The 20,926-nt window shown below is 42.6% G+C and overlaps 1 protein-coding gene across 1 annotated transcript in view; it reads left to right on the top strand.

Annotated features, from left to right (window-relative positions):
• Nucleotides 1–6,195: 6,195 nt before the first annotated feature.
• b4galnt4 (beta-1,4-N-acetyl-galactosaminyltransferase 4) overlaps nucleotides 6,196–20,926 on the top strand; it is a 219,527-nt gene continuing 204,796 nt past the window's right edge. Inside the window, exon 1 of the mRNA XM_003214856.3 lies at nucleotides 6,196–6,401. Coding sequence (XP_003214904.2) covers nucleotides 6,251–6,401 — 151 coding nt within the window. The 5' untranslated portion in view covers nucleotides 6,196–6,250. The remainder of the gene's footprint in view (nucleotides 6,402–20,926) is intronic.

A 20,926-nucleotide genomic window follows, 5' to 3' on the forward strand; every position in this document is an offset into this window, starting at 1 on the left:
CTCATGAGCAGTGAACCATCATGCTTAACACTCGAGAGAGTACACAGATTGGCCTTCTCCCATTTGATGCCTTCCAGATGTTTTGGAATTCAGATTCCATCAGTCACTGGCAGGATGGCTGATGGTCAAGAATGGTGGCAGTTGTGGTCCAAAACATCTAGAGGGCATCAGATTAGGAAAAGATGACTGAGCTGTTCTTGTTGTTTATGGTTATTAAACTGGCTTTCATTAATTGCAATTGTATAATGCCCTGTTATTAATAGCCTTGTTGAGATCTTGCAAGCTTAGTGTTGCTACCTCCTTGATTGAGTCTATCACTTGTTAAGATCTACTCCTCTTTTCCTACTGCTTTCAACTTCACCAAGTATTATTATCTTTTCTAATGCATCCTGTCATCTTGTGATATGTCCAAAGTATGACTGTATCAATTTAGTTATTTTCATTTCTGTGGAGAGTTCAGGCTTCATTGGTTTGCAGCACCTTAGTTCCTTCTAACTGCCATTTCTGATCCTTTTTGCCCATCTCTTGACTCAAACTGAGACATTTTGAATTATGACTGAATCAAGGCACAGGGACATTTTATTATCGCAGGATCCTTAACATTCACTTTGAAGTTATGCAAATCAACTGTGATCACTATTTCTAATTTTGCAAATGTTCAGCTCTAACTTACCTTTGCACTTCGTTCTTTAACTTTCCTCAATAGCTATTCCCAGGTATTTGCTCTTTTCTGCTGGCAATATGGCATTATTATTTATTTATACAGTGCATGGGATCATCTACATATCTCAAATTGCTAGTGTTCCTCCCCTCAGTTTTCACATGCTCTCTCCTGAGTCTTATCTTTCTTTCCATATGATATGTTCTGCATGAAATTTAGTCTTGCTGGATTCCCTTGCCTATTGGAAACCATTCTGTTTCTATATATTCTTTGATGACAATGGTCTCTTTTCTTAAACATTGATTACATAGCCCAACAAAAATAATTCTTGGTGTCTTGGTTTTTAGGCCTGTTTCTAGGATTATTAGGGGTGCTGATACAGAAAATCACATTAGATAGACTGCATCAATTCTCGTTTCTTAGCTATGGTTACCATGATTTCTTATGGGTGAGCAAATGGTGAATGGTATATGGCATCTCAAAAAATATAGCTGACAAGGGGAAACTGGTGCCAGTTTTGAAATCAGCAGGTCAAATATACTAAAAAACGGAGGCATCAAGGTACAGGTTGGTCAGTGTGATACGTCAGGACAATCAAATGCCCTGGTTCATCTATTCCTTTTCTTGTGATCCATCATTTCTAATGGTTACACAATCAAGCTGGCTGGTAGTAAAAGTAACGGTACAGGCTTTCCCCTGACATTAAGTCTAGTTGTGTCTGACTCTGGGAGTTGGTGCTCATCTCCATTTCTAAGCTGAAGAGCCGGCATTGTCCGTAGACATCTCCAACATCATGTGGCCGGCGTGACCACATGGAACACAGTTACCTTCCCACCGGTGCAGTACCTATTGATCTACTCACATGTGCATGTTTTCGAACTGCTAGGTTGGCAGAAGCTGGGGCAAAAAGCAGTAGCTCACCTTGCTCCCCGGATTCAAACTGCTGACCTTTTGATCAGCAAATTCAGCAGCTCAGCGGATTAAAAATGAAATGAAATAAGAAAATAGCAAAATGAAATTTTTAAAAAATAACCCTAAGTATAACTCTTTAATAACTCAGTTTTCTTGATTTGAGGGTGTGGGGCGGTGCAGCAGCAAGTTGGTACTTTATATATTGTATATTTGGTTACCTAAGAGAGTTCTAGCAAAGCCATTTCCTTTTTTATTTTAAGCGGAGGGTCAAAAAGTAATGCTTCCATTGCTCTAACTTTTATTTCTTTTACAGCTACTGGACTATCTATGCATGATATGATAGAGGTAACTTTTACTCTACTGATACAGCCTTTTCTTTTTCAGCATGACTGATTAGAACCATGAAGCTAAAAGAAAGAGTTGTCATTGAATTTCTGGCAAAAGAAGGTTGTGCCTCTAAGGAAATCCATCATTACTTGAAGAATGTTTATGGGGACTCTGTAATGGACATCAGCAATGTGCGGCATTGGGTGAAGAAGTTTGAAAACGGAGAAACGGAAATTGCAGATAAACCGAGAAGCAGCCGGCTGACAACATCAGTCACAGATGCAAATTGAGAACGTGCTGATGAATTGTTTCGAGGAGACGCGGATGCATTGAACGCCTGGTATGGCTCTCCCAAGGAATCATTGCTGACTTGGGATATCACAAAGTGTGTGCTGAGCGGATTCCCAAGCGACTGACTGATGATAATCAGTATAGAAGTATGCTTAAGGATTTCAGTGAGGACAAGTATATCTAAAGACTATGGTCTATTGATTAAGAATGATACCCTATGTACTCAACACAGAGAGAAGCTATATCCCATCTGCAACTGAACTTCAATAAGAAATGTGCCTGTATGGTGAATTAATAGCAAGATATTTATGAGTAAACAAGATACGTTATTTTTCAAAGAAGACTTTGTTTTTTAATAGAGTGCATATTTTAAACTAAGGGGTTTCAAGGGAGTGCATATCTTTTGGGCAACTTCAACTGCAAAGAAACAACCATCCTCTGCTAGCCAAATATATTTTGTAGTGGCATGTCTTTATCCTTGGCAGTTTAAAGATGTGGTTCGTTAGTTTAACAGCTGAGTTACCTGTGTGCCATTACATGAATGCTTATGAATATCACTTGTTCAAAGAGTTGACTTCTAAAAAGGTCATGCTTTCCTTGACTAGTAGTTTTCAAAAGGCGATCTCCACATGTTTGTGGAGTTTTACATTTGTTGTAGTCCAGCCTCCATCTGAGCTGTCAGGCGAGCCTGAAGTTGGACCTATTCAGCTGGTGATTTTCCCTGCACCTGCCTTGTCAGAGGTGCAGCCAGAGTTTGTCCCTGCCCCTGCCTTGCCAGAGGTGCAGCCAGAGTTTGTCCCTGCACCTGCCTTGTCAGAGGTGCAGCCAGAGTTTGTCCCTGCACCTGCCTTGCCAGAGGTGCAGCCAGAGTTTGTCCCAGCACCTGCCTTGCCAGAGGACTCTGGGTTTGGGCACGAGATGCAGCCAGAGTTTTTCCCAGTGGATTCTGGGACCAGAGACAGAATGGTTGAAGGTAGGCAGTTTGAACTGCAGTCAAGGTCGGATCTCCTGGTGCCAGATGGACATTCTAGTTCGGATCCTGTAAGAGATAAGGCAGAGAGGGCTAATGAGCTTAACAGGAAGAAAGCGATAACTCTGCAGAGAAAAGGGAGTATGTTAGAAGGAGTAGATGTTGGCTTGTGAAACAAAATAATGAGCAACCTTCTCACGGGAAGGGACCTTGAATTCTCCTTAAGAAGGGCTGCTTTCTCTGACAGAGTCAGAGGTGGTAACTAAGCTAATCTAAGAGAGGAAGATCTTTGTTTTGTCTTCCTGTGACTTCGTATCTTGAATCGAGTTCCAGCCTCGTTTTTGTTCTTGTGCATTCCGTTGAATGTTCCAGTAATTTTGCAGTTTGGATTTCTGTTCCAGCCAAGATTCTTTGCTTTGTGTTCCAGCTTGGACTTTGTACCTTGACTAAACTTGAAGTTTTGTTCCTGTATTCCAGTTTTGCCTTGGATTAATCCATGAATTCTTGTTCAGACTATTTGTGATACGTTCCTTGGGACTTACTTTGGACAAAGTTCTTTGAGTAACTTTTATAGATTCTTGCTTCAGGATCTTTAAGTGCTTTGTTCTTGTGGATTCAAACCCATTTATTGACTTTGAACTTTGATTTGCCATTGCTTGTATATAATCTTCAACAAATAGCTTGCTTGCTTATATTCTGGGGCTCCAGTGTGGTTTTGAGGTGCCTACGCAGCCTAGGGGTGCAACAACATTTGCCAAATGGATGTCACATCATTTTTACCTTTTCCATAAGGTTATGGTGCAGTTATTTCCAATAGGTTATGAGATTTCCAATAGGTTATGCAACGCAGCCCTGATTTGGCCCCTTCTGACTTTTCCTGGTTTGGACCTCTGAAAGACAACCTATGTGGTTTCAGATTCAATGGTTGAATGACGCTAAAACAGCTAAAACGAAGCAAAAACCCTGTATTTTTCCAAAATGGTTTTGATGCCTGGGTTAAAGGACAGTGCGAATGTGTACAAATTGATGGTTACTATGTTGAACGGTAGTTTTGTGTAGAGGAGAGTTCAGGCTATGATCTGTAGCAACTTCTGCTGTTATATGTTCATTCATATAGGGAGGAGGGAGCAAGCTTGTTTTCTGCTGCCCTGCAGACTAGGACACGGAACAATGGCTTCAAACTACAGGAAAGGAGATTCCACCTGACCATCAGGAAGAACTTCCTCACTGTGAGAGCTGTTCAGCAGTGGAACTCTCTCCCCTGGACTGTGGTGGAGGCTCCTTCTTTGGAGGCTTTTAAGCAGAGGCTTGATGGCCATCTGTCGGGGGTGCTTTGAATGAGATTTTCCTGCTTCTTGCAGGGGGTTGGACTGGATGGCCCGTGAGGTCTCTTCCAACTCTACGGTTCTAAGATTCTATGATTCTATATTTATTTATTTATTACATCACTTCTACCCTGCCCTTCTCACCCATCAGGGGACTCAGGGCGGCTTACAATATAAACATATACATCAAAAAAACTTTACATCAGATTTAAAAATCCATTGAGATTAAAAATTACAATAAAATTAAGAGCATACATTAAAAACATACATAATTATACATTTAAATATACATTTAAGGCGCGTTTTTATGAGCCAGAAGGCAACATTTTTATGACCCAGGAGGCAACACTTTTTGACCCACCCGCGAATTTAGAAGCGCCATTCACATTCAGGAGCAGATCCTGCTGTAGTTCCCAAGCATTTCCAGGTTCGTGCTCTGCTCTGGTTGGATTCCAAGAAAGTTTGGCCCGAAAGTGGAGCCAGGGTGGATTTATAAGCATCGCAAGGAAAGGCGAAGCTACCGCCACAATGTGAGTTACCTTGCGCCGTTTGTGCACATTCAGACATAGCCATTGACCTCCCGCACCCCACCCTCAACCCATCTTGGAGCATCTTCGCTGCTTTCCCAGCAGACGAGGCTCAGCTTGCATCTGTTGGGAAGGTACCATCTGCACGAAAGGGAGGGGAGTCCAGCATCGGCAACTCGCCTGAGCCAAGGCGAAGCCTCCGCGCGCAGACAAAGGGCGAGGCGCCTTCCCTCCCGCGCCGCGGCGGGGATCCTTTCCGGCGGCGAGGCCCTCGGGGGTGGGATGCCGGGAAGGCGCGCCCCCTCCGCCGAGGAATGCGCCGGCTCCGTCCGCTCCCCAGGTGGATGTTTGCACGTTGGCGTGGAGATGAGCGCCGCTCGCAGCCCAACCTGCCTTCGGTCGCCGCCCCCTCGAGCCGGGGATTGGAGGGGAGGAGGAATCCGGGGCCCGGATTGGACCTGGCGGGGCTGTCGCTCCGGCCGGCCCCGTCCAAGCTGCGTTGCGCGGCAGCGAGGAGATGCTGCGAGGCGGAGCGGCGGCGGGGATGGTGCTGCGGCCAGAGCATCGCGGCCAGGCGAGCGCGCAGCAGCAGCAGCAGCGGGAACCGGGGCTTGGCCGCCTCCTCCTGGCGGCGCTGAGGAGGAGGAGGAGGATGATGGGGGCCGTGTAAAGCGCGGGCCGAAGAAGAGCAGCAGCAGCAGCCTCTCCGCCCCTCCATTCATTGCCTCTCTTCTCTTGTCTTCTCCTCGCCTGGCTCCGGCGGGAAAGAGGCTGCCGAAGGGGCGAAGGCGAGGCAGAGGATTGCCAGTCTCCCCGATGCCGCCTCCGCGCTGTGGCCCGGGTGCCTTTGTCCCTTCCCGCCGGGGGCTGGTGGCGGGAGGCGGCGGCAGGGCTCCTCCTCCTCCTTCTCTCCGGGAGCAGCGCCCTTAGGAGCCCACTCTTCGGGGCAGCAAGGGAGCCCTCCCTGCCTCTCGTCCTCCTCCTCCTCCGTCCTCGCCTCCGAAGTTTGCACGCCAGGCGGAGGCGCCAAAGTTGCGGCAGGTGAGAGGCGGGCCCCGAAGAGCGGGCGAGGGCCCCGCCATGAGCCCCAGGGGCCCGGGGTAGGCGCCCCCTCGCCCTCTTCTCCTCCGCAGGTCTGCCTCCCGCCGCCTCCTTGCCCCCTTCTCCCGCGCCTCCGCTCCTGCTCCTCTCTCACCCCCCGGGGGCAGGGCGACCCCCCGGGAATGCAGCCTGGAGGATGCTGTGGTTCCCGGTGAAGAAGATCCGGAAGCAGTTCAAGCTGCTCCTGCTCCTGGTGCTGCTCACCTTCGCCGTGTGGTTCACCTACCTGCACATCAGCCTGGTGCGCCAAGGCAAGGCGCTGCGCCTCCACTTCGCCTCCGGACGCGGTAAGGCCAGTCCCGGGAAAAGACCTGCCGGCCTGCCCCCCTCCCCTCCCTGCTCCTCCTGGGTCTGAACCCTAAGCAGCCTGTGCCACACAAAGTGGGCTTTGGAGGGGTTGCAAGACGCCCCTTGCTCTTGGAAACAGGCCTGGCTCTGGGACCAGGTTGGGGTACAACAGAGTACTCGACCTGTTATTTTCAGGGACTCCAAACAGACCTGCGCTCTCGATATCACAAGCCAACAAAATCAAACTTTTTGTAATCATCAGAAATGAGAGTAGTACAGTTTAAATCCTTTTTTAATGCTGATTTTAAATACAGTAGAGTCTTGCTTATCCAACATAAACGGGCTGGCAGAACAGTGGATAAGCAAAAATGTTGGATGATAAGGAGGGATTAAGGAAAACATCCAATTACGTTATGATTTTACAAATTAAAGGGGCCCCGGTGGCGAAGTGTGTTAATGTGCTGAGCTGCTGAACTTACGGACCAAAAGGTGCCAGGTTCATAGAATCATAGAATAGTAGAGTTGGAAGAGACCTCATGGGCCATCCAGTCCAACCCCCTGCTAAGAAGCAGGAAATCGCATTCAAAGCACCCTGGAGCTTTCAAATCCCGGGAGCTGAATGAGCGGCCGCTGTTAGCCCCAGCTCCTGCCAGCCTAGCAGTTCGAAAACATGTAAATGTGAGTAGATCAATAGGTACCGCTCCAGTGGGAAGGTAACAGCACTCCATGCAGTCATGCCAGCCACATGACCTTGGAGGTGTCTACGGACAACGCTGGCTCTTTGGCTTAGAAATGTAGATGAGCTCCAACCCCCAGAGTCGGACACGACTAGACTTAACGTCAGGGGGAAAACCTTTACCTTTACCTTAATTTACAAATTAAGCACCAAAACATCATGTTTTACACCAAATCGACTAAAAAAAGAGTTCAATACACGGTAACGTTATGTAGCAATTACTGTATTTACGAATTTAGCACCAAAACACCACAATGTATTGAAAACATTGACTACAAAAACATCGACTACTAAAAGGTAGACTGCGTTGGATAATACAGAATGTTGGATGAATGAAGGTTGGATAAGCGAGACTCTACTGTATGTCTTTTTTCCCATCATGTCATTTTTTAAAAAAAATATGACAAATGGTACATTACAGCGGACTACTGTAAAGTCTGCACTTTTCACATCACATTTGTGTAGCACAAGCCAACAAGTATTATTCATCAGATATAATTTTAGGTCATTCTTATAGATTTTTTTGCACCGAATTAATATCTGTGTTTATTTTTTCTCTATCACGTGTAGTTTTTGCGATGAGGCTAATTGGATAATTAATGCATATACACACTGATATCAATAGACTCTAATTTATATCAGTGCCTAAATGTATTAATTATTCGATTATCCTAATTGCAAAAACAACACATGATAGGAAAAAAAGTAAACACAGATCTGACTTCTGCCCAAAAAACTCTATATAAGACTGGGTTGTTGTGAGTTTTCTGGGCTGTAGGGCCATGTTCCAGAAGTATTCTCTCCTGACGTTTCACCCACATCTATGACAGGCATCCTCAGAGGTTGTGAGGTATTCTAATCTAAATGATCTAAAATTATATCTGATGAAAAATACTTGTTGTCTTGTGTATTTACTCCATAGAATCCTAGAGTTTGAAGAGACCCCCAGGACCATCCAATCTAACCCTCTTCCGTGCACAATCAAAGCACTCTTGACAGATAGCAATCCAGCCTTTTTTTTACAAACCCCCAGAGAAAGAGACCCCACACTCCCAAGATGTGGCATATTCCACCTAGAACAGCTCTTGCCATCAGGAAGTTCTTCCTAATGTTTAGGTGTGTGCAGTATTATACTTTAGATAGCAACAGAAAGTGCCATTTCCAGAGATGTTTCCCGCCATTTAGGATATTTGAAGTGATCTTCATAGTCACCTTCTTAAGCATAGCAACTCAAAAATTGAACTCCTGAAAGCGCACACTTCCGTGTAAACCTCATCTAGGGAGTGGAATTTCTTTCTCCCAAAACATACAGGGAAGGAGGCAGTGACTCACCTTTTCCGAAGTCTAGTTTAGAATACGTACAAGTATTTTGCCTCTTTTATACCACTTTGCTTGTGACTGAGAAGTGAGGTTGTCCTTTTGCCAGTCCTTGGTTTTAAAAGTTGCCCTTGTAACAACTGAAGACAAAGTAGGAAAAGATGAGGAAAAAGAGGGGAGGATAATCTCATGTGCTTTAAAGGGGCCTTTTGTGGATTCAGAGGTGGAGCCTTTGAACTTTAAAGGGGGGGGGGGGGAGACTAGGATCTATTCAGATACTTCATTTTGCTATGTCTTCATGCTTTTGAGATTCTCTGCTGTAACATCCAAAGGTGTGTCTGTGCAAAACACACACTGTTACTTGCAGACATGATTTGCAGTTACTTGAATTGATCCTGTTCAAGGATGACTGCCAAACGCTCTTGCCATTGCCAAGCCCTTGATCTCTTAAGGGGCTCATAGTTTTCCACTTGCTCTGAATGAATAAACCCCCTTTCTCTATAGCCAAAGAGTCAATGTTGGTTGCTGTCCCTGTGGAAGTTCACACTGAACTGTGTTCAGTAGGACTTACTCCCAAGTAAAGGGATCTCAAGACAGCAGCCTCCGCCTTGGCAAAGCTGTGGGTCCACAGTGCCATCCCCACAGAAGAGTCTCTGTGCCATTAGCTGGCTTCCAGAGCTCAGGTCAGGCACTTGGCTGTAATTGCCAACAAACTGTCCAAACCTTCCAGGTCTTTAGTCTTCGTAGTAGAGTATTTGTAGCAGCAGCTCAATATTTCTTTAGAGCTGGGCTGTGTAATTATTTCTGCATCAGAGTGCACAGAGCCCCCACTGTAGATGTTGGGGAAAGAATTTCAAAGCACACAGAAAATCCAGCACTTTGAGCCTGGGCAGTTGCTGAGTTATTCACAGGCTTGTTAAAAGCATCCTTCTTGCTAACACAGCAACAACTTGTTCGCTCTTTATTTTGCTGAAATCTTGTGAGTGGCTCTTGTATAGATTGAGGAGGCAGGAGGGTAGAGCACTTCCTTTATGTGCTGGTTGCTGTGTAACAGTTCATATGAAGCAATGTGGAAAGAACAGCAGAGGACCAAAAAATTAAAAATTAAAATTATGGAAGGGATAGGAGAGCATATCATAAATACTTTTAAAGCATAGCATTTACATTTTGAGGAAAAGAACCAAGCACCTGTTAATTATGTATGCATACAAGTGTGAGCATAATAAACCTGAATATAGATTCTTCTTAACAAGAAATTATTTAGAGCCACAGACAACTGTTAAACTGGCACTGTTTTAAGTCTTATTCTGCGACTATTGTTTTGACCAAGCTAGCCTTTTAGAGTAGGGCTTTGCATGGTTAGATATATAGAATAATCCCTTTGGAAATTGTGAATATACCTTTTGAATACTAAACCTTCTGAAACAGTAGTTTTATGCTTGGATGAGAAACCAAAAGAACCAGAAACCTGTTTTAATGCTTAAGAAAGAACATCCAGGTTTAAAGTGGTCTCATGGCATAAATAAAGCAAGGAAGAGTGAAAGGTGGTCTATGGAATCTGTATCTGATTTTAACCACAATGTGGGAAGAGGGAGAGGTTATAGATATCCAGATCAAGGTCTGCCAATACAGAAATGATTATACTTCAAGGAGAATGAATAATAATAATAATAATAATAATAATAATAATAATAATATAATGTGATTTGGTAACATTTAATTTGGTTTTCCTTCTTCTGCTGGTGAAACTTCCAAAACTAGGTTTACACCTTTGTGATCTATGTCTATCAGATTCTGAACTTCTGAGAATTTGGTGTAAGATATCGAACTCTTTGATAATAACATCTTATCACCATCGTTTAAACATGCAAATACTTGTTTAACATAGTCAAAAGAAAACTTAGTGTCTAAAGTAAAGTTAAACAAAACTGTTACTGCTGATTAGTACTCAACTTAAGGGAGGATGTGCGAGTATATCACAAAACTGCTTTTCCTCCTAGGAGGCTTGAGTGTAAGAAGATTTTAGAAGCAAAAGGTAGTAGGTTTTAAACACTGAGCCTATTCTAGAGATGAAACTGTTCTTGGGAATGGACCAAAATTCTCTACAAACTGTTTATTGAGGATGTAAGTGAATGAATGCTTGTTTGACCTTGGATTCATGTTGTGAATGTGTGGACCATTTAAAAATGTTTAGACAGTTTTTTAAATGAGCCTTTTTGAACCACTACTCTTAGTTGCTTGGAAGCCCTTTTCCTTTGGGTTTGCGTGGATGGGCTGAAGTAGCTACAGAATTATCTTGTGTAAGAGATATGAGAACAACTCAGTTTAGTTATGGTGTTTACCAACTCAGTTTGAAAGGCTCAATATTGCTAAGGAGTTGTATCGTGTTGTGTCTTCAAAAATAGTTCACTGGTGGAAAGAATGCCTTATCTGACAATAGACCTGCTCTTGGATCCTGAGTTCCTTTTAGAAAAAGTGTTTTGATACCCTAATAGATAAATTACATTGGGAACAGGATAGAATAAGGGCAACCCAATCCGTCATTTATTTTTTCTGTATGAGTTTCCCCACATCTTGAACTCGTCTAGAGAGGTTCTTCTCCTTGTCTTGTCAATATCTAATTGTATCAATCATGACCTGGCCCAGTAAGTTTGTGGACTGAATCAAAAGTGCTGGCCTTAATTTCTTAGGGATTGACAACTTACAGGAGCAGGCATGCATTAGCCCTCCTATGTTCACTGCATCCCATTCATTTTGGTGAGTTTACAATGACACCTATCTCACCCATTTACGTTTAACATTAGATACATTGATAATGTGTGGCTTCTTTTCAAGCTGAATTTTTAATTCTTGGGACTTCTTGGAACACAAATCATCTTGAAATCAAGGTGTATGCTAAAAATAAATCACAATATTTTGCTGCATACCCAGAAATTACAAGGAATGGTGGCAAATTGGGGGAAGCACAAAACTTGGAATAAGGGCAAGGCTGGTGGCCACATATCACCTGCGCTCTGCTTGGGACCTCATTTCTTGAAGGACCGTCTTTATATTCCTGTTGTTAGGACCTGTTTTGAAGAGCCTTATTTATTATCTTACATTGAGGTCAATGGGGATGATGCACACTGGTGAAGAATTTTCTTCACGGTAGTCTGAAAGCTTTGGAATTCTCTTCCAGTTGACCTATACTGTAACTTTTCAGCTGCTGCATTTAGTTTAGTTGGGATGAGCAGATGCCATTTATGCCTTGATTCTCCCAGGTTCTGAAACCCTCTTTTGGAGGACATAGCCATGAAAAGTGACTTAAAATAATTGTAAGTAAGGAAACAAATCAGTGATGCCACAAAACCTGTCTGGGTTAAAGCATCAGTGCATCATCTTAAGTAAACAGCAACGTGACAGCAATGCCTTGAGTTATACTGGCATTTGTGTTCCTGCACATAATTCTGTGTTGTTGTGAGCCACATAAAGGATTGAGTCATTAGACTATAATGTTAAGTGCTTGAGGTGGAAAAGTCCGTCTTTCATATATTGTTACAAGTGCAGAGAGATAAAATGAGATCTATTTAAAGAAATAGATTTCTCATGGAAATGGAGCCACCGGTGGTGCAGTGGGTTAAACCGCTGAGCTGCTGAACTTGCTGACCGAGAGATTGGCATTTTGAATCCAGGGAGTGGGGGTGAGCTCCTGCTGTTAGCTTCAGCTTCTTCCAGTCTAGCAGTACGAAAACATGCAAATGTGTGTAGGTCAATAAGTACCGCTCCAGCAGGGAGGTAACGGCGCTCCATGCAGTCATGCCGGCCACATGACTTGGGAGGTGTCTACGACCAATACTGGCTCTTCAGCTTAGAAATGTAGATGAGCACCAACCCCCAGAGTTGGACACGACTAGACTTAATGTCAGGGGGAAAACTTTACCTTTACCTATTTAAAGAAAAATAGTAAGTGGTCCATGGGAGGATCTTAAATGTGCACTTCTTGCTGATGTTCTTTATCAAAATTACACAGGTTCAAGAGTTCGTGTTCTGATAGTAGGTGTGCTCAGGTTTGGATGCTTGTGGAATTATGGTTGCAGTATTGAAGAGGAAGAGAAGGTCAAACAGGGTGGGGCTGGCCTTGTGTCTGCTCACTTGCAGCTGGGGTATAGGTTATTGTCAGGTGCCTAACCTTATTGGTATGAATGATTTCTGCTTGAAGTTACCATTAAGTCACTCTGGAGGACTAGAAAATTGGTGCTGTCAGCTTTGGTGCTAACACTCCCACTGGTCTTTCAATCACCATGAAGAAGTGTTTTATTTGGTTTTGTTGGCTAGTGATATAAAGCAAATGAACCTGTCTTGGTGTGGTATGGATAGGGAGAAGGAAATATGAACTCTTTGCATATATTATGTGCGTAAGGACACGTTGTTCCACTTTTCTAGTGGAACTATCATCTCAGTTTCTAGATGAAGTGTAAATTACAGACCAGAATAGCATGCAACCCAACCTAAAGTCAAAGTTATTAGCTTGATCACTTTGATGATCTTGTTACAGCTCCTAGCTGGGTTTACAAACTTTGTAGCCTTCACATTCACACAGTAAAAACATGGGTGAAAATAATCTTTTTCGGAGTATGCAAAGGAGATGGCCAGTTGCTTGGGGAGGTTCAAGCCTTTCTTGTCACTCCTAAGAAAAGGATGGATGTTTTGAAATAATTCATGACACAAAGTCTTGAACCACCTAGATTTCAGCCGTGGAAGATATGGAACTTCATCTCCTCATACCGTCTCCAACTCTTTTTGCACATACTGTATGTGGTACTGCTAGAGTCACTAAGATCTAGTTCTAATTGTGGATCATTAAAATGAAGGACCTATGTGTCTGGACAGTATGACATCAGGCTTCAGCTAAAAGTGTAAAAGATTGAATATTTCTTTACACAAACAATTCCCTTTGCATAGAAATAAGAAACATTAAGGAGACAGGTGGAGATGATAAAGACTCCACATATTTTTGTATACCTTGACACGAAAATGAGCTTGTGGTTGAAGAAATTTGATTAAATTAGTTGCATTCTAGCTATGTCTTTTGTTTTAAGTTTTAATGTGCTTTTGCTGCACTTGTTTTTATATTATGTTTTAAAGATTTTTAATAAAATGCTTATTAAGCTTAACATGTTATTTTATTATTGTTAGGTTTCGTGTGCATGATGTGTAGCAAAAATGGTAAATTAAAAAGCAATAAAATAAATTGGGGGATGGAAGGAGAAGAGACATCCAGTCACATGAGCTCCCATTTGCCATTAGAAGTGCTACAGCACTGGCATTTTGTCAATTCTTCAATGACTACCAAGTGCTAGTCAAAAGTCTAATTTGCTCTCCTTTTGTTGACGGTGGGCCTTTAAATGTGAGTCAGTGTAGTCAGTATTCTCTTCCACCTTTCCACTGAGCTAGAGGTGAGTAAGCACCATCCGCTGAATGTATTAGTCACGTCTTCATCTTGACTGATGGAGCAGACAGTGACATCTGTTTTGAAACAGCTTACTTGGTGGCGGTCAGCAAACACTTGCCTTTTGAAACCTACTGTCAGCTCTGTGTTAGCTCTTAGACATGTCTGTACCTATATGGGGCCTTCTGTGTGTAGCATTTGGCTTGTTTGTTGGAAGACATTCTGCAGTGGTCTGCATCATCGACACTAGTGGGTTCAGTGGGTGTTGTGGCTTGTGCTGTCCTGATACTGACAGGATGTGGATAATGAAATGTCTGAGCTTGCATGCAGTCCCATCACATCCTGCTCTCATGCATGCAAATATTAAGAGGAAAGCCACTGAAAAAACCTTGCTATGAGAGACATGCTTATTAAGATCTGAGGCCTGTCTTCCTAACCTGGCAGCTGATGTACATTATAAAAGGCAGTCCCTTTTAGGGGATAGAAAACACCAGAGTTTGATTCAGGTTCATGATAACGGCAGCTGCATGAACCACAGTTACACAGCTGCAGGTTGCTAGTGTGGGAAGCTTCCCCTTTCACGTAAAAGCACTAGGATGGTAGAGTGAAGTGACTTCATATTATTTCTGTATTTCTCATTTTTATTGCGGCACTAATTATACCTCATCATCATCTAATAGAAAGCACCATCTTTAAAATAAAATGAAGGTACCCCTTATATGTGTGTGTGTGTGTGTGTGTGTGTGTGTGTGTGTATATATATATATATATATATATATCCATACTAGCTGTGCCCGGCCACGCATTGCTGTGGCTTAGTCTGGTGGTGTTGGTCAGTCTACATTAGGTTGTATTTATGCTGTGACCTCCACCCTTCTTTATACTCACATTAGTAGTAGTATTTGAAGTCTGTTACCTTCTTCAATTTTTGTGTTGATTGATAATTGCTTGAGATCCCTGTTGTCTTTGGTTTGTTGTTAATTGTGATGTCTGATTCTGCTGAGTGCGGTTTGCATCTTATTCTGGTACAATAGTCTTTTTTTGTTTTGCCTGTGTAGGTGTTTATTATTGTTGTTGTTGTAGTGGTCATGAAGGCTGGATAAGTTAGATGCTATTGTATTGTTTTTTGGAGGCCCAGTGTAGCACTGACTGGCCTCTCAGCCTCAGTGCCTGGCTGCTTCTTGCCTGTGATGGGGTAGATTCTTATTGTTGTTGTTGTCATTGTTATTATTGTAATTGTTTTTTTGGAGGCCATGTGTGAATGTAGGGATTCGGGAGGTGGATGAGCACTGAATGGCCTTGTAGACTCAGTACATGGCTGATTCTTGCCTGTGTAGGTGTTTATTATTAGTGGGTGAATGGATGGATAGATGAGTGGATGGATAGATAGAGTGGGTGCTCTCCTTGTTTCCTTTATTCCTATGCTGTTCCCTTTCTCTGCTCCAATCCTGAGCTCGCTGATAAGAACACACTGGTCAGAAAGGAGGGTAAATATAACCGGATCAATGGTCTTTCTCTCCCTTTTGCTCTTGGCCTTCCGGGCAGAGAGTGAGGGCTCTTGTCCTTGGCGTTCCTTCGCTTCCCTTCCCTTCCTCCTTCCTTCGTTCTATCCATCCCAGCCTTTCCTGCCTGCGGAGCCATGGAACTGGGTCAGTGGGTTGGATGGCGGGGAAAGGGAGAAGGAAGAGGCCTCTAATTAAAATGCATGGACTCCATGCCATGGGGTGCTGGAATTTGTAGTTTGCATCCAGTCCAACCCCTTTATTTTTGTCATGGAGGAAGACCCCACCCAAACCCCTCAGACAGATGGCCATCCAGTTTAATTGTGTTGTTATAGTCACGATGTGTTGTTGTGAGTTTTGTGGGTCCGGATTGTGGTTTTGTGGTGTGGTTGAGTTGTTACAACTGGGAGGCAAGGCTTTTGCGTTGTGTTGTCAAGTTTTGTATTTCTAGGGCGTTTATTTGTGTGCCAAGTTTCGTATTTCTGGGGCGTTTAGTTGTGTTGTTATAGTCACAATGCGTTGTTGTGAGTTTTTTGGGTCCAGATTGTGGTTTTGTGGTGTGGTTGTGTTGTTACAACCGGGAGGGAAGGCTTTTGTGTTGTGTTGCCAAGTTTCGTATTTCTGGGGCATTTAGTTGTGTTGTTATAGTCACGATGCATTGTTGTGAGTTTTCTGGATCCGGATTGTGGTTTTGTGGTGTGGTTGTGTTCGTACAATAGGGAGGCAAGGCTTTTGCGTTGTGTTGGCAAATTTTGTATTTCTGGGGCGTTTAGTTGTGTGCCAAGTTTCGTATTTCTGGGGTGTTTAGTTGTGGTGTTATAGTCACGATGCATTGTTGTGAGTTTTGTGGGTCCAGATTGTGTTTTGTGGTGTGATTGTGTTGTTACAACTGGGAGGCAAGGCTTTTGCATTGTTTTGCCACGTTTCGTATTTCTGGGGCATTTAGCTGTGTTGTTATAGTCATGATGCACTGTTGTGAATTTTGTGGGTCTGGATTGTGGTTTTGTGGTGTGATTGTGTTGTTACAACCGGGAGGCAAGGCTTTTGCATTGTTTTGTCAAATTTTGTATTTCTGGGGCATTTAGTTGTGTTGTTATAGTCACGATGCATTGTTGTGAGTTTTGTGGGTCTGGATTGTGGTTTTGTGGTGTGGTTGTGTTGTTACAACCAGGAGGCAAGGCTTTTGCGTTGTGTTGTCAAGTTTTGTATTTCTGGGGCATTTAGTTGTGTGCCAAGTTTCGTATTTCTGGGGCGTTTAGTTGTGTTGTTATACACGATGCTTTGTTGTGAGTTTTGTGCATCCGGATTGTGGTTTTGTGGTGTGGTTGTGTTGTTACAACCATGAGGCAAGGCTTTTGCGTTGTGTTGTCAAGTTTTGTATTTCTGGGGCATTTAGTTGTGTGCCAAGTTTCGTATTTCTGGGGCGTTTAGTTGTGTTGTTATAGTCACAATGCATTGTTGTGAGTTTTATGGGTCCGGATTGTGGTTTTATGGTGTGATTGTGTTGTTACAACCGGGAGGGAAGGCTTTTGCATTGTGTTGCCAAGTTTTGTGTTTCTAGGGCGTTTAGTTGCGTTGTTGTAGTCATGATGTGTTGTTGTGAGTTTTGTGGGTCCGGATTGTGGTTTTGTGGTGTGGTTGTGTTGTTGTAACCGGGAGGCAAGGCTTTTGCATTGTGTTGCCAAGTTTCATATTTCTGGGATGTTTAGTTTTGTTGTTATAGTCACTGCGCCCGCAACTTTATCCTTTTTTTTTATTTATATAGAAATATATAGAAATATGAAACTTGGCAACACAATGCAAAAGCCTTGCCTCCCGGTTACAACAACACAACCACACCACAATATATATATATATATATATGTAAATGTATCACTATATATGCCTAGCCGCTTTGAGTCTCCTGCGGAAAAGATAAAGCAGGATATAAATAATAATCATCATAATAATCGTAATAATCATAATAGTAACAGCTCTCAATGACAATAGGTAGATAAGAAATTATGATAATAAAAAATAATAATAATACAATTATATATACCAATTACAATATAATCAACCATATCCACTGGAGATGCATTCCTGAACTTACTGTGGGAACAGGAGACAATTGATAATAGCAAACCCTATTGATATGAATGATTTCTGGTTTAAGTTACTATTAAGTCACTCTGGAGGACTAGAAAATTCCCAAAGAGGTATCCTTTTGGGAATTTGCTAGTTCCCCTGAGTTGACTCTGTTGGTAACTTCTGATTGATGCATATCATAGAATTATTTGGAGGACCTAGAAATTGTGGGGGAGATGAAACTGGATACTGGTCTCAGAGGTCCGGGAGTTATACTTTGTATGAAAAGCCAAAACTCCTACATAACAAATAGTTAAAATTACAAACTCAAAACAAAACTGGATGGTAGTATGAGCTACCATATGCAGATATAAACAGAAAAATCTTTACATTCTCTCATACTGTAATATTATGGGTGCATGTCTTGTATCAGGGGGTGGGGAGGCTACTTCAGAGGATGAGCACCATTACAGAAAGTAATGGTCTGATTACTTATTTCTCTTTCAGATCCTGGTTTGTTGAGAAGCCATTAACCACAATGCATGTTTCTGTGTTAAATTAAATAATCCAGGAAACTGCAGTTAACTTTTGAGGATGGGGGAGCAAAACAGTAGTGCAGGGCTCTATGTCCAGGTGAAAACTGTGTGTATTCTAGATTATTAAACCTGGATTGGATAACCTGAACATGGCCTGTTGCACTTGTGAGAGGCAGGGGGTGGTGGAATAAGGGCCTTCATACTTATGTGTCTGCACTTGTACTCTGCTTGGAAATGGTGGTGTAGCAGGTGGTTTTCTAATATGAAAAAGTGAGAACAGATAATTTTTCCATGTTGAGGGAAAGTATGAGAGGCTGGTTTGTATGGGTGACATATTCCTTGTGGCTTCAATGGCTGATAATGATGTTGTTCAGTTTTCTTTATCTGTTTTCAGATACTAGCATCTGAGAAGATTATGACTACACAATATCTGTTTCTTCTTGATTTCTATCTATTGATACTGATCATGTAAGGAAGCGCAGTCCTGGCAGGACTGATGACTTGAAGGTTGGGTTGCTGATCTGAAGGTTGCCGGTTTGAATTCAACCCAGGGAGAGTGCGGATGAACTCGCTCTATCAGCTCCAGCTCTAGTTCCATGTGGGGACATGAGGGAAGCCTCCCACAAGGATGATAAAAACATCAAAAAGCGTCCCAGGGCAATGTCCTTGCACACGGCCAATTCTCTCACACCAGAAGTGACTTGCAGTTTCTCAAGTCTCTCCTGACACGAAAAAAATGTAAAGAAGTGACTGAGCAAATAATAGAAAAATATGGGAATCATAGCTGGGGTTATTATCTAAATATTGACTCTCTTGATATATTGGCAGATGTGCCTTGGAGATCTCAGAGACTGTATTTGTGAACAAATAGGACAATTTATTTACTATGTAAAGAGTAGCATATGTTGGCTTGAATTACAGAGTGAAAGTCCAAAGTAACTAATACACACACAGACACACAAAGTTCACAATTCTAAGAATCTGTGAATCGCTATATAAGAAAATGGAAAAATCCTGTTTTCTTCACATACTTGTCTTAAATCCACACTTATAGGTTGTGAAAAACAGTTGCCTCTTTCTAAGGTGAAGGGCTTGGAAGATGACACAGGGAAAACTTTTCCTCCGAAATGAGAAGTTAGTAGTACTTCTTACAAAGCTTCCCAGAAGTTGTAAAATTTCCTGCTTGTGCAGCTTTGATTCTTCGGTCTCCTAATAGAAATGTAAGGAGAAATGTCTTTCTTTCTTTGAGAGAGAAAGGGAGAGAGGTTTAGATGAACTCCATTAAGGTGGACGGAAAATATGTATTAAATCTTGACAAAGACAGATTTGTCAACTGGAGTGCCCCTCTGGGAATTTGATTTATGCAAGTATAAATATCTTTGTTACAATGATGGCTGTCATGTGGATTCTTCAGGCAGGTCGGAATGGCATCTGTTGTTGCTCCCCAGGGGTGCTGGCACTGCAATAGCTTGTGCTTTCTGTCCCATCCAAATGACTGTGGGAGCTGTAGTGTACAGACCTATTCTGGAATGGTTGAACCGAGAAGAATAAATTGTTGACATTGACAAGTGGGATGAAATGCTGCCTTCTACTATAACTGATTGAATGTGCTATTTAAATTGGATTTGAAATCTGTTTCCCTTTGGTGCCATAGGAAGAGACACCTATGGGCTGCCTCTCCAATTTCTTAACATGATGGCATGTACTGTATGCCAAGTAGCAAGCGAACATGAATGACCACCAAGTTCCCCATGTTCCCCATCCCCAGTGCCAGCAGTTTCTCTATGTGGTGTTATTTTTATTTAACCTGGTTTTTATTTTTATTTTTATTGATTTAGGCTCATTTCTGTTGTATATTCTATGTGTTTTGTTTTGCAATGTTTTGTCTTGTAAACCACCCCGAGTCCCTCCGGGGAGATGGGGCAGGATATAAATAAAGGATATAAATAAAGTTTATTATTATTATTATTTGTCATTCAGATGTGGTCTTCAGAGCCAAAACTGTTGGCTGTAGAAATAAATTGCTGTGTGTTTTTTTTTTTAAAGACAATGGTTCCATAATTTTTAAAGCCAGATGTTATAACACTGAAACTGATAGTGGCAGTGTCATTTGGGTAGGTGAATACAGGTAGAAACATGCTGTAAATCTGTAGGTAGCATGTTATTCTCCTTCTAAGAGCAGAGCAGGTAGCTACCATAGTGGTGTGTTGCAGTTGTCCTGATGAAGAAAATGGAGCTTGGCATTTTGTGGCTGTCCATGTGTTTGTATGCTCTTGCTCTTTCTGTTTTTCTATATTTCTTTTACCAAAAGGAAGCTGAAGATTAAAAAAAACTGACAGCTCATCCTTGCAATAGGACATGAGAGAAGCCTTCCACAGGATGGTAAAACATCAAAACATCTGGGCATCCCCTGGGCAACGTCCTTGCAGACGACCAATTCTCTCACACCAGAAGCGATTTGCAGTTTCTCAAGTTGCTCCTGACTAAAAAAAAATCCTTTCAACAGTGCACTAGCGTGGTTTCTAGCTGAAAAGAAAGACAGAGCTGCATCAAGAAGCAGCAGTGAATGGTCAGGAAGAGGCTTCTGGTATGTTGGATATGACATTGCCTGGTGAGGAGTTGGATCAAGAGATGTAAAGTCATTTTCCAAATAACAAACTCAAGGAATCTGTGGTCATGAAGATGTGACTGGATTGCAAGGCCCATGTACTGTAGCCATCATGGTGGGTGATTAGGGATGATAAATGTTGTAGTTCAACAACAGATTTCCATGTCATCCACTCCATCTACAATGCCAGCAAGATTTTAAATATGACATTTGTTATGTATTTTCTCAAGTGTGGATTTCCTCCTCAGGCAGCATAGAGCCTGGTGCCCTTTAGAGTGCTGTGTGCTCAGGTGGGGAGTGCAGTTCCTGGGCTGCGTTTCTTCTTGTTTG

Source organism: Anolis carolinensis, chromosome 1, assembly GCF_035594765.1.
Source record: "Anolis carolinensis isolate JA03-04 chromosome 1, rAnoCar3.1.pri, whole genome shotgun sequence".
NCBI classification, from domain to species: domain Eukaryota; kingdom Metazoa; phylum Chordata; class Lepidosauria; order Squamata; family Dactyloidae; genus Anolis; species Anolis carolinensis.